This window comes from Cetorhinus maximus, chromosome X (genome assembly GCF_964194155.1).
Source record: "Cetorhinus maximus chromosome X, sCetMax3.hap1.1, whole genome shotgun sequence".
NCBI lineage: Eukaryota > Metazoa > Chordata > Chondrichthyes > Lamniformes > Cetorhinidae > Cetorhinus > Cetorhinus maximus.
Window position 1 is genome coordinate 14674493 of NC_135917.1, and position 13585 is coordinate 14688077.

General features: G+C 51.9%; 1 protein-coding gene across 1 annotated transcript in view; it reads right to left on the minus strand.

Moving 5' to 3' along the window:
* LOC144672653 (calcitonin gene-related peptide type 1 receptor-like) overlaps positions 1-12631 on the minus strand; it is a 139759-nt gene extending 127128 nt beyond the window's left edge. Inside the window, exon 1 of the mRNA XM_078534529.1 lies at positions 12544-12631. Coding sequence (XP_078390655.1) covers positions 12544-12584 — 41 coding nt within the window. The 5' untranslated portion in view covers positions 12585-12631. The remainder of the gene's footprint in view (positions 1-12543) is intronic.
* Positions 12632-13585: the final 954 nt, after the last annotated feature.

Below are 13585 nucleotides of genomic sequence, written 5' to 3' on the forward strand. Positions count from 1 at the left end.
TGCGCGGAGTGTGGGGGAGAATGGAAATAGACTGGGTGGGATATTAAAGGGTGTGGGAAGTGAGGGGGTGAATGGGATTAGATTGGGTGGGATATTAAAGGTTTTCGGGAGTGAATGGAAAGTGGGATAATACTGGGTGGGATATTAAAGGGTGCGGGGAGTGAGGTAGAGACTGGGATTAGACTGGGTGGGATATTAGGGGGGGTGGGAAGTGAGGGGGAGAGTGGGACTACACTGGGTGGGATATTAAAGTGTGTTGGGAGTGAGGGAGAGTGTGGGATTAGACTGGGTGGGATATTAAAGGGTGCGCGGAGTGAGTGGGAGAGTGGTATTATAGTGGGTGGGATATTAAAGGTGCGGGGAGTGAGGGGGAGAGTGGGATTACACTGGGTGGGATATTAAAAGGTGCGGGGAGTGCAGGGAAGAGTGGGATTAGACTGGGTGGGACATTAAAGGGAGTGGGGTGTGAGGGGGTGAGTGGGATTAGACTGGGTGGGATATTAAAGGGAGTGGGGTGTGAGGGGGAGAGTGGGATTAGACTGGGTGGGACATTAAAGGATGTGGCGAGTGAGAGGGAGAGTGTGATTAGACTGGGTGAGATATTAAAGGATGTGGGGAGTGAGTGGAGAGTGGGATTAGACTGGGTGGGATATTAAAGGGTGCGGGGAGTGAGGAGATGAGTGGGATTAGACTGTTTTGGATTTTAAAGGGTGCGGGGAGTGAGAGGGAGAGTGGGATTAGACTGGGTGGGATATTAAAGGGTGTGGTGAATGAGGGGGAGAGTGGGATTGGAATGGGTGTGATATTTAATGGTGTGGGGAGCGAGGGGGAGAGTGGGATTAGACTGGGTGGGATATTAAAGGGTGCGGGGAGTGAGGGGGAGAGTGGGATTAGACTGGGTGGGTTATTAAACGGTGTGGTGAATGAGGGGGAGAGTGGGATTGGAATAGGTGGGATATTAAAGGCTGTCGGGAGTGAGGGGGAGAGTGGGATTATATTGGGTGGGATATTAAAGGGTGCGGGGAGTGAGGGGGATAGTGGATTTCGACTGGAAAGTATATTGAAGGGTCGGGGAGTGAGGGGGAGAGTGGGGTTAGACTGGGTGGGATATTAAAGGGTGCGGGGAGTGAGGAGGAGAGTGGAATTAGACTGGTTGGGTTATTAAATGGTGTGGGGAGTGAGGGGGAGAGTGGGATTAAACTGGGTGGGTTATTAAAGGGGGTGTGGAGTGAGGGGGAGAGTGGGATTAGACTGGGAGGGTTATTAAAAGGTGTGGGGAGTGCGGGGGAGAGTGGGATTAAACTGGGTGGGTTATTAAATGGTGTGGGGAGTGAGAGGGAGAGTGGGATTAGACTGGGTGGGATATTAAAGGGTGTGGGGAGTGAGGGAAGAGTGGGATTAGACTGGGTGGGATATTAAAGGGTGTGGGGAGTGAGGGGGAGAGTGGGATTAGACTGGTTGGGATATTAATGGGTGTGGGGAGTGATTGGGAGAGTGGGATTAGACTGGGTGTGATATTAAATGTTGTGGGGAGTGCGTGGGATCGTGGGATTAGACTGGGTGGGATGTAAAACGATGCGGGGAGTGAGAGGGAGAGTGGGTTTTGACTGGGCGGGATATTATACGGTGTGGGGAGTGAGGAGAGTGGGATTAGACTGGGTGGGATATTAAAGGGTGCGGGGAGTGAGGGGGGAGAGTGGGATGAGACTGGGTGGGATATTAAAGGGTGCGGGAGTGAGGGGGAGAGTGGGATTAGACTGGGTTCGATACTAAAGGGTGTGGGGAGTGAGGGGGAGAGTGGGATTAGACTGGGTGGGATATTAAAGGGTGTGGGGAGTGAGGTGGAGAGTGGGATTAGACTGGGTTCGATATTAAAGGGTATGGGGAGTGAGGGGATGAATGGGATTCGACTGGGTGGGATATTAAACGGTTTGCGGAGTGAGGTGGAGAGTGGGATTAGACTGGGTGGGATATTAAAGGGTGCGGGGAGTGAGGGGGAGAGTGGGATTAGACTGGGTGGGTTATTAAACGGTGTGGTGAATGAGGGGGAGAGTGGGATTGGAATAGGTGGGATATTAAAGGGTGTAGGGAGTGAGGGGGAGAGTGGGATTATATTGGGTGGGATATTAAAGGGTGTGGGGAATGAGGGGGAGAGTCGGATTATATTGGGTGGGATATTAAATGGTGCGGGGAGTGAGGGGGAGAGTGGGATTAGACTGGGTGGGATATTAAAGGGTGTGGGGAGTGACGGGGAGAGTGGGATTAGACTGGGTGGGATATTAAAGGGTGCGGGGAATGAGGGGGAGATTGGGATTAGACTGGGTGGGATATTAAAGGATGTGGGGAGTGAGTGGAGAGTGGGATTAGACTGGGTGGGATATTAAAGGGTGCGGGGAGTGAGAGGGAGAGTGGGATTAGACTGGGTGGGTTATTAAAGGGTGTGGTGAATGTGGGGGAGAGTGGGATTGGAATGGGTGTGATATTTAATGCTGTGGGGAGCGAGGGGGAGAGTGGGATTAGACTGGGTGGCATATTAAATGGTGCGGGGAGTGAGGGGGAGAGTGGGATTAGACTGGGTGGGTTATTAAACGGTGTGGTGAATGAGGGGGAGAGTGGGATTGGAATAGGTGGGATATTAAAGGGTGTAGGGAGTGAGGGGGAGAGTGGGATTATATTGGGTGGGATATTAAAGGGTGTGGGGAGTGAGGGTGGGAGTGGGATTAGACTGGGTGGGATATTAAAGGGTGCGGGGAGTGAGGGGGAGAGTGGGATTAGACTGGGTGGGATATTAAACGGTGTGGGGAGTGAGGGGGAGAGTGGGATTAGACTGGGTGGGATATTAAAGGCAGTGGGGAGTGATGGGGAGAGTGGGATTAGACTGGGTGGGATATTAAAGGGTGTGGGGTGTGAGGGGGAGGACGGGATTGGACTGGGTGGGATATTAAAGGGTGTGGGGAACGATGGGGAGAGTAGGATTTGACTGGGTGGGATATTGTAGAGTGAGGGGGAGAGTGGGATTAGACTGGGTGTGATATTAAAGGGTGTGGGGAGTGAGGGGGAGAGTTGGATTAGACTGGGTGGGATATTAAAGGGTGCGGGGAGTGAGGGGGATAGTGGATTTCGACTGGAAAGTATATTGAAGGGTCCGGGGAGTGAGGGGGAGAGTGGGATTAAACTGGGTGGGTTATTAAAGGGGGTGTGGAGTGAGGGGGAGAGTGGGATTAGACTGGGAGGGTTATTAAAAGGTGTGGGGAGTGCGGGGGAGAGTGGGATTAAACTGGGTGGGTTATTAAATGGTGTGGGGAGTGAGAGGGAGAGTGGGATTAGACTGGGTGGGATATTAAAGGGTGTGGGGAGTGAGGGAAGAGTGGGATTAGACTGGGTGGGATATTAAAGGGTGTGGGGAGTGAGGGGGAGAGTGGGATTAGACTGGTTGGGATATTAATGGGTGTGGGGAGTGATTGGGAGAGTGGGATTAGACTGGGTGTGATATTAAATGTTGTGGGGAGTGCGTGGGATCGTGGGATTAGACTGGGTGGGATGTAAAACGATGCGGGGAGTGAGAGGGAGAGTGGGTTTTGACTGGGCGGGATATTATACGGTGTGGGGAGTGAGGAGAGTGGGATTAGACTGGGTGGGATATTAAAGGGTGCGGGGAGTGAGGGGGGAGAGTGGGATGAGACTGGGTGGGATATTAAAGGGTGCGGGAGTGAGGGGGAGAGTGGGATTAGACTGGGTTCGATACTAAAGGGTGTGGGGAGTGAGGGGGAGAGTGGGATTAGACTGGGTGGGATATTAAAGGGTGTGGGGAGTGAGGTGGAGAGTGGGATTAGACTGGGTTCGATATTAAAGGGTATGGGGAGTGAGGGGATGAATGGGATTCGACTGGGTGGGATATTAAACGGTTTGCGGAGTGAGGTGGAGAGTGGGATTAGACTGGGTGGGATATTAAAGGGTGCGGGGAGTGAGGGGGAGATTGGGATTAGACTGGGTGGGATATTAAAGGATGTGGGGAGTGAGTGGAGAGTGGGATTAGACTGGGTGGGATATTAAAGGGTGCGGGGAGTGAGAGGGAGAGTGGGATTAGACTGGGTGGGTTATTAAAGGGTGTGGTGAATGTGGGGGAGAGTGGGATTGGAATGGGTGTGATATTTAATGCTGTGGGGAGCGAGGGGGAGAGTGGGATTAGACTGGGTGGGTTATTAAACGGTGTGGTGAATGAGGGGGAGAGTGGGATTATATTGGGTGGGATATTAAAGGGTGTGGGGAATGAGGGGGAGAGTCGGATTATATTGGGTGGGATATTAAAGGGTGCGGGGAATGAGATGGAGAGTGGGATTAGACTGGGTGGGATATTAAAGGGTGCGGGGAATGAGGGGGAGATTGGGATTAGACTGGGTGGGATATTAAAGGATGTGGGGAGTGAGTGGAGAGTGGGATTAGACTGGGTGGGATATTAAAGGATGTGGGGAGTGAGTGGAGAGTGGGATTAGACTGGGTGGGATATTAAAGGGTGCGGGGAATGTGGGGGAGAGTGGGATTAGACTGGGTGGGATATTAAAGGATGTGGGGAGTGAGTGGAGAGTGGGATTAGACTGGGTGGGATATTAAAGGGTGCGGGGAGTGAGAGGGAGAGTGGGATTAGACTGGGTGGGTTATTAAAGGGTGTGGTGAATGTGGGGGAGAGTGGGATTAGACTGGGTGGGATATTAAAGGGTTCGGGGAGTGAGGGAGAGATTGGGATTAGACTGGGTGGGATATTGTATAGTGAGGGGGAAAATGGGAGTAGACTGCGTGGGATGTTAAATGGTGTGGGGAGTGACCGGGAGAGTGGAATTAGCCTGGGTGGGATATTAAAGGGCGTTTAGAGTGAGGAGAATGGGATTAGAATGGGTGGGATATTAAAGGCTGTGGGGAGTGATGGGAAAAGTAGGATTAGACTGGGTGGGATATTAAAGGGTGTGGGGAGCGAGGGGGGAGAGTGGGATTAGGCTCTGTGGGTTGTTAAAGGGTGTGGGGAATGAGGGGGAGTGGGATTAGACTGGGTGGGATATTAAAGTATGTGCGGAACGGGCGGGAGACTGGGATTAGACTGTGTGGGATGTTAAAGGGTGTGGGGAGTGAGAGGGATAGTAGGTTTAGACTGGAAAGGATATTAAAGGGTCCGGGGAGTACGATGGAATTGGGATTAGACTGGGTGGGATATTAAACGGTATGGGGATAGAGGCGGAGATTGGGATTAGATTGGGTTCGATATTAAAGGGTGTGGGGAGTGAGGGGGAGAGTGGGATTAGACTGGGTGGGATATTAAATGGTGTGGGGAGCGAGGAGGAGAGTGGGATTACACTGGGTGGTATATTAAAGTGTGCGGGGAGTGAGAGGGAGAGTGGGATTAGACTGGGTGGGATATTAAATGGTGTGGGGAGCGAGGAGGAGAGTGGGATTAGACTGGGTGGGATATTAAATGGTGTGGGGAGCGAGGAGGAGAGTGGGATTAGACTGGGTTGGATATTAAAGGGTGTGGGGTGTGAGGGGGAGAGTGGGATTAGTCTGGGTGGGATATAAAAGGGTGCGGGGAGTGAGGGGGTGAGTGGGATTAGACTGGGTTCGATATTAAAGGGTGTGGGGAGTGAGGGGGAGAGTGGGATTAGACTGGGTGGGATCTTAAAGGGTGTGGGGATTGAGGGGGCAGAGTGGGATTAGGCTGTGTGGGATGTTAAAGGGTGTGGGGAGTGAGGGGGAGTGGGATTAGACTGGGTGGGATATTAAAGTATGTGGGGAACGGGCGGGAGAGTGGGATTACTCTGTGTGGGATGTAAAAGGGTGCAGGGAGTGAGGGGGAGAGTGGGATTAGACTGTGTGGGATGTTAAAGGGTGTGGGGAGTGAGAGGGAGAGTGGGATTAGAGTCGCTGGGATATTAAAGGATGTGGGGAACGGGCGGGAGAGTGGGATTAGACTGTGCGGGATGTAAAAGGGTGTGGGGAGTGAGAGGGAGAGTGGGATTAGACTGGGTGGGATATTAAAGGATGTGGGGAGTGAGAGGGATAGTGGGATTAGATTGGGTTCGACATTAAAGGGTGTGGGGAGTGAGGGGTAGAGTGGTATTAGACTGGGTGGGATATTAAAGGGTGCGGGGAGTGAGGGGGAGAGTGGGATTAGACTGGGTGGGATATTAAAGGGTGTGGGGAGTGAGGGGAGACTGGGATTAGACTGGGTGGGATATTAAAGGGAGCGGGGAGTGAGGTGTAGAGTGGGATTAGACTGGGTGGGATATTAATGGGTGCGGGGAGTGAGGGGGAGGTGTATTAGACTGGGTGGGATATTAAAGGGTGTGGGGAGTGAGGGGGAGAGTGGGATTAGTCTGGGTGGGATATTAAAGCTTGTGGGGAGTGAGGGGGAGAGTGGGATTAGACTGGGTGGGATATTAAAGGGTGTGGGGAGTGAGGACAGTGGGATTAGACTGGGTGGGATATTAAAGGGTGTGGGCAGTGAGGGGGAGAGTGGGATTAGCCTGGGTGGGATATTAAAGGGTGTGGGGCATGAGGGGGAGAGTGGGATTAGACTGGGTGGGATATTAAAGGGTGTGGGGAGTGAGGGGGAGAGTCGGATTAGACTGGGTGGGATAATAAAGGATGTGGGGAATGAGGGGGAGAGTGGGATTAGACTGGGTGGGATATTAAAGGGTGTGGGGAGTGAGGGGGAGAGTGGGATTAGACTGGGTGGGATATTATTGGGTTTGGGGAGTGAGGGGGAGAGTGGGATTAGTCTGGGTGGGATATTAAAGTGTGTGGGGAGTGAGAGTGAGAATGGGATTAGACTGGGTGGGATATTAAAGGGTGTGGGCAGTGAGAGGGAGAGTGGGATTAGACTGGGTGGGATATTAAAGGTTGTGGGGATTGAGGGGGAGATTGGGATTAGACTGGGTGGGATATTAAAGGATGTGGGGAGTGAGTGGAGAGTGGGATTAGACTGGGTGGGATATTAAAGGATGTGGGGAGTGAGTGGAGAGTGGGATTAGACTGGGTGGGATATTAAAGGGTGCGGGGAATGAGGGGGAGAGTGGGATTAGACTGGGTGGGATATTAAAGGATGTGGGGAGTGAGTGGAGAGTGGGATTAGACTGGGTGGGATATTAAAGGGTGCGGGGAGTGAGAGGGAGAGTGGGATTAGACTGGGTGGGTTATTAAAGGGTGTGGTGAATGTGGGGGAGAGTGGGATTAGACTGGGTGGGATATTAAAGGGTTCGGGGAGTGAGGGAGAGATTGGGATTAGACTGGGTGGGATATTGTATAGTGAGGGGGAAAATGGGAGTAGACTGCGTGGGATGTTAAATGGTGTGGGGAGTGACCGGGAGAGTGGAATTAGCCTGGGTGGGATATTAAAGGGCGTTTAGAGTGAGGAGAATGGGATTAGAATGGGTGGGATATTAAAGGCTGTGGGGAGTGATGGGAAAAGTAGGATTAGACTGGGTGGGATATTAAAGGGTGTGGGGAGCGAGGGGGGAGAGTGGGATTAGGCTCTGTGGGTTGTTAAAGGGTGTGGGGAATGAGGGGGAGTGGGATTAGACTGGGTGGGATATTAAAGTATGTGCGGAACGGGCGGGAGACTGGGATTAGACTGTGTGGGATGTTAAAGGGTGTGGGGAGTGAGAGGGATAGTAGGTTTAGACTGGAAAGGATATTAAAGGGTCCGGGGAGTACGATGGAATTGGGATTAGACTGGGTGGGATATTAAACGGTATGGGGATAGAGGCGGAGATTGGGATTAGATTGGGTTCGATATTAAAGGGTGTGGGGAGTGAGGGGGAGAGTGGGATTAGACTGGGTGGGATATTAAATGGTGTGGGGAGCGAGGAGGAGAGTGGGATTACACTGGGTGGTATATTAAAGTGTGCGGGGAGTGAGAGGGAGAGTGGGATTAGACTGGGTGGGATATTAAATGGTGTGGGGAGCGAGGAGGAGAGTGGGATTAGACTGGGTGGGATATTAAATGGTGTGGGGAGCGAGGAGGAGAGTGGGATTAGACTGGGTTGGATATTAAAGGGTGTGGGGTGTGAGGGGGAGAGTGGGATTAGTCTGGGTGGGATATAAAAGGGTGCGGGGAGTGAGGGGGTGAGTGGGATTAGACTGGGTTCGATATTAAAGGGTGTGGGGAGTGAGGGGGAGAGTGGGATTAGACTGGGTGGGATCTTAAAGGGTGTGGGGATTGAGGGGGCAGAGTGGGATTAGGCTGTGTGGGATGTTAAAGGGTGTGGGGAGTGAGGGGGAGTGGGATTAGACTGGGTGGGATATTAAAGTATGTGGGGAACGGGCGGGAGAGTGGGATTACTCTGTGTGGGATGTAAAAGGGTGCAGGGAGTGAGGGGGAGAGTGGGATTAGACTGTGTGGGATGTTAAAGGGTGTGGGGAGTGAGAGGGAGAGTGGGATTAGAGTCGCTGGGATATTAAAGGATGTGGGGAACGGGCGGGAGAGTGGGATTAGACTGTGCGGGATGTAAAAGGGTGTGGGGAGTGAGAGGGAGAGTGGGATTAGACTGGGTGGGATATTAAAGGATGTGGGGAGTGAGAGGGATAGTGGGATTAGATTGGGTTCGACATTAAAGGGTGTGGGGAGTGAGGGGTAGAGTGGTATTAGACTGGGTGGGATATTAAAGGGTGCGGGGAGTGAGGGGGAGAGTGGGATTAGACTGGGTGGGATATTAAAGGGTGTGGGGAGTGAGGGGAGACTGGGATTAGACTGGGTGGGATATTAAAGGGAGCGGGGAGTGAGGTGTAGAGTGGGATTAGACTGGGTGGGATATTAATGGGTGCGGGGAGTGAGGGGGAGGTGTATTAGACTGGGTGGGATATTAAAGGGTGTGGGGAGTGAGGGGGAGAGTGGGATTAGTCTGGGTGGGATATTAAAGCTTGTGGGGAGTGAGGGGGAGAGTGGGATTAGACTGGGTGGGATATTAAAGGGTGTGGGGAGTGAGGACAGTGGGATTAGACTGGGTGGGATATTAAAGGGTGTGGGCAGTGAGGGGGAGAGTGGGATTAGCCTGGGTGGGATATTAAAGGGTGTGGGGCATGAGGGGGAGAGTGGGATTAGACTGGGTGGGATATTAAAGGGTGTGGGGAGTGAGGGGGAGAGTCGGATTAGACTGGGTGGGATAATAAAGGATGTGGGGAATGAGGGGGAGAGTGGGATTAGACTGGGTGGGATATTAAAGGGTGTGGGGAGTGAGGGGGAGAGTGGGATTAGACTGGGTGGGATATTATTGGGTTTGGGGAGTGAGGGGGAGAGTGGGATTAGTCTGGGTGGGATATTAAAGTGTGTGGGGAGTGAGAGTGAGAATGGGATTAGACTGGGTGGGATATTAAAGGGTGTGGGCAGTGAGAGGGAGAGTGGGATTAGACTGGGTGGGATATTAAAGGTTGTGGGGATTGAGGGGGAGAGTGGGATTAGACTGGGTGGGATATTAAAGGTTGCGGGGAGTGAGGAGAGCGTGATTGGATTTGTTGGAATATTAAAGGGTGTGGGGAATGAGGGGGGAGAGTGGGATTGAACTGGGTGGGATATTTAAGTTTGTGGGGAGTGAGGGGGAAGAGTGGGATTAGACTGGGTGGGATATTAAAGGGTGTGGGGAGTGAGGGGGAAAGTGGGATTGAACTGGGTGGGATATTTAAGTTTGTGGGGAGTGAGGGGGAAGAGTGAGATTAGACTGGGTGGGATATTAAAGGGTGTGGGGATTGAGGGGGGAGAGTGGGATTAGACTGGGTGGGATATTAAAGGGTGTGGGGATTGAGGGGTGAGAGTGGGATTAGACTGGGTGGGATATTAAAGGGTGTGGGGATTGAGGGGGGAGAGTGGGATTAGGTTGTGTGGGATGTTAAAGGGTGTGGGGAGTGAGGGGGAGAGTGAGATTAGACTGGGTGGGATATTAAAGGGTGTGGGGTGTGAGGTGGAGGGTGGGATTAGACTGGGTGGGATATTACAGGGTGTCAGGAGTGAGGGGAAAGTGGGATTAGACTGGGTGGAATCTTAAAGGGTGTGGGGATTGAGGGGGAGAGTGGGATTAGGCTGTGTGGGATGTTAAAGGGTGTGGGGAGTGAGGGGGAGTGGGATTAGACTGGGTGGGATATTAAAGTATGTGGGGAACGGGCGGGAGAGTGGGATTACTCCGTGTGGGATGTAAAAGGGTGCAGGGAGTGAGGGGGAGAGTGGGATTAGACTGTGTGGGATGTTAAAGGGTGTGGGGAGTGAGAGGGAGAGTGGGATTAGAGTCGCTGGGATATTAAAGGATGTGGGGAGTGAGAGGGATAGTGGGTTTAGACTGGAAAGGATATTAAACGGTGCGGGGAGTGCGGGGGAGAGTGGGATTAGACTGGGTGGGATATTAAAGGGTGTGGGGAGTGAGGAGGATAGTGGGATTAGATTGGGTTAGACATTAAAGGGTGTGGGGAGTGAGGGGTAGAGTGGTATTAGACTGGGTGGGATATTAAAGGGTGCGGGGAGTGAGGGGGAGAGTGGGATTAGACTGGGTGGGATATTAAAGGGTGTGGGGAGTGAGGAGGAGAGTGGGATTAGACTGGGTTAGATATTAAAGGGAGCGGGGAGTGAGGGGGAGATTGAGATTAGACTGGGTGGGTTATTAAAGGGTGTGGGGAGTGAGGGGAGACTGGGATTAGACTGGGTGGGATATTAAAGGGAGCGGGGAGTGAGGTGTAGAGTGGGATTAGACTGGGTGGGATATTAATGGGTGCGGGGAGTGAGGGGGAGGTGTATTAGACTGGGTGGGATATTAAAGGGTGTGGGGAGTGAGGGGGAGAGTGGGGATTAGTCTGGGTGGGATATTAAAGCTTGTGGGGAGTGAGGGGGAGAGTGGGATTAGACTGGGTGGGATATTAAAGGGTGTGGGCAGTGAGGGGGAGAGTGGGATTAGCCTGGGTGGGATATTAAAGGGTGTGGGGCATGAGGGGGAGAGTGGGATTAGACTGGGTGGGATATTAAAGGGTGTGGGGAGTGAGGGGGAGAGTCGGATTAGACTGGGTGGGATAATAAAGGATGTGGGGAATGAGGGGGAGAGTGGGATTAGACTGGGTGGGATATTATTGGGTTTGGGGAGTGAGGGGGAGAGTGGGATTAGTCTGGGTGGGATATTAAAGTGTGTGGGGAGTGAGAGTGAGAATGGGATTAGACTGGGTGGGATATTAAAGGGTGTGGGCAGTGAGGGGGAGAGTGGGATTAGACTGGGTGGGATATTAAAGGGTGTGGGCAGTGAGGGGGAGAGTGGGATTAGACTGGGTGGGATACTAAAGGGTGTGGGGAGTGAGGAGAGTGGGATTAGACTGGGTGGGATATTAAAGGGTGTGGGGAGTGAGGGGGAGAGTGGGATTAGACTGGGTGGGATATTAAAGGGTGTGGGGAGTGAGGGGGAGAGTGGGATTAGACTGGGTGGGACATTAAAGGGTGTGGGGAACGAGGGGGAGAGTCGGAGTAGACTGGGTGGGATATTAATGGGTTTGGGGAGTGAGGGGGAGAGTGGGATTAGACTGGGTGGGATATTTTATTACAAGTTGTTTGTGGAAAATCTAATGCACTAGCTGCCCCTCAATGGGATCCTTGTACTGAGCTTTGATGTGAAAATGTTGAGTGTTGCGCTGTTTAGAAATCATTTTCAGCGCAGAATCTGTTCTGGACATTCCATTCGGGGCTGATTCCTTTCGTCTGACAGGATTGAAAGACTCAGGTTACCAGGGCAACCAGGCATCCTGGCCTATCGTTTGCCCGCAGAAATCCGGGAAAATGTCCCTCAATCCATATATGTGGGTTGGGGGTAATAGTGAGTTGGAGTTCCTGATGGCCCACCCAGAAAGCCCCTCTTATTTCCCACTGTTCCTTCCCCAAATAACAGAGATGTCAATATTTCCACTGGAATACCCATGATGCTAACAGGAACTGCATCAAATGAAATGGCAGAGTTCAAACTCTTGCGAGAAACAGTTTGCAAGAAAAATGCTGCCAAAATAAACACACAGATCAAAAGGCATATGAAAGATAATTCTCCCCTGGAGGCTCGATCGACGCATATGGAAAGAATGAAGAATGCCTTTAAATGCAACCGTCCGGTAAGAGCACAGCCCAGCCAGGCAGTGTGTCGCCCTGATGGGAATCATGGGAAATGGGATCCGCCTTCAGCGCCAATCGACGTGAACCTCCTGCCTGTTTCTGGCAAGAGCCTTCTGCCCCCAATGCCACCTGAACAGGGCAGTGTTAGACGGGCAGGTAGGGCACAGATCCTGTCCTGTTCACTCCATTGATTATCAGGAGAACATGGCTTCACATGAAGCCCAGCGATTGGATCTGGGGTAACTTTGGACCCTGCCAGTGTGCCCTTCCCCAGACTGTTCCTGCCTGGGCACTGTACCTAATCTATAATCACAACAAACTTGGTAAAACGTGACAGAGACCTTGCCCAGTCAGGGAGATTGATGGACTGGGCTCCACACATTTCAGTTCAACTCAGTTTCTCTGGTACAAAATTTTTCAAAGTATAAACTTACTTGAAGTAGAAGAATATACAAAGAGAAAGCAGTAAGCACATGATGGAGATTCCATGACCTGTAATGGCCAAATAATACAGGTTCCACACTGACTGCAAATATACAAAGACCAAAGTTAGAGACAGCAGTTCTGGGTACAAGGTAAATAAGAAACAAGCCATACATGTTTCCAGTTACGTGTAGTTCAGCTTTAATATTTCCTCCCCTCTGTCTGCGAGTCTAAAGCCAGCTTCCTGTTGCAACATCAGAGGGAAGTTGAAGGCTGAGAGTCTACGAGTGTCCTGTTCTCACCCAAAATGTCAGAGTAACACCCACCGTGAGAAAACTGTAACAGGAAATGTGGCGAGTTTCACTCGGGGCTAAAAAGACGACAGGCTCCAGTATCTAACCCCATGCTGTACCTGCCCTGTGAGTGTTTGATGGGGACGGTGTAGAGGGAGCTTTACTCTGTATCTAACCCCGTGCTGTACCTGTCCTGGGAGTGTTTGATGGGGACGGTGTAGAGGGAGCTTTACTCTGTATCTAACCCTGTGCTGTACCTGTCCTGGGAGTGTTTGATGGGGACAGTGTAGAGGGAGCTTTACTCTGTATCTAACCCCATGCTGTACCTGTCCTGGCAGTGTTTGATGGGGACAGTGTAGAGGGAGCTTTACTCTGTATCTAACCCTGTGCTGTACCTGTCCTGGGAGTGTTTGATGGGGACAGTGTAGAGGGAGCTTTACTCTGTATCTAACCCCGTGCTGTACCTGTCCTGGGAGTGTTTGATGGGGACAGTGTAGAGGGAGCTTTACTCTGTATCTAACCCTGTGCTGTACCTGTCCTGGCAGTGTTTGATGGGGACAGTGTAGAGGGAGCTTTACTCTGTATCTAACCCCGTGCTGTACCTGTCCTGGGAGTGTTTGATTGGGACTGTGTAGAGGGAGATTTACTCTGTATCTAACCCTGTGCTGTACCTGTCCTGGGACTGTTTGATGGGGACGGTGTAGAGGGAGCTTTACTCTGTATCTAACCCCGTGCTGTACCTGTCCTGGGAGTGTTTGAT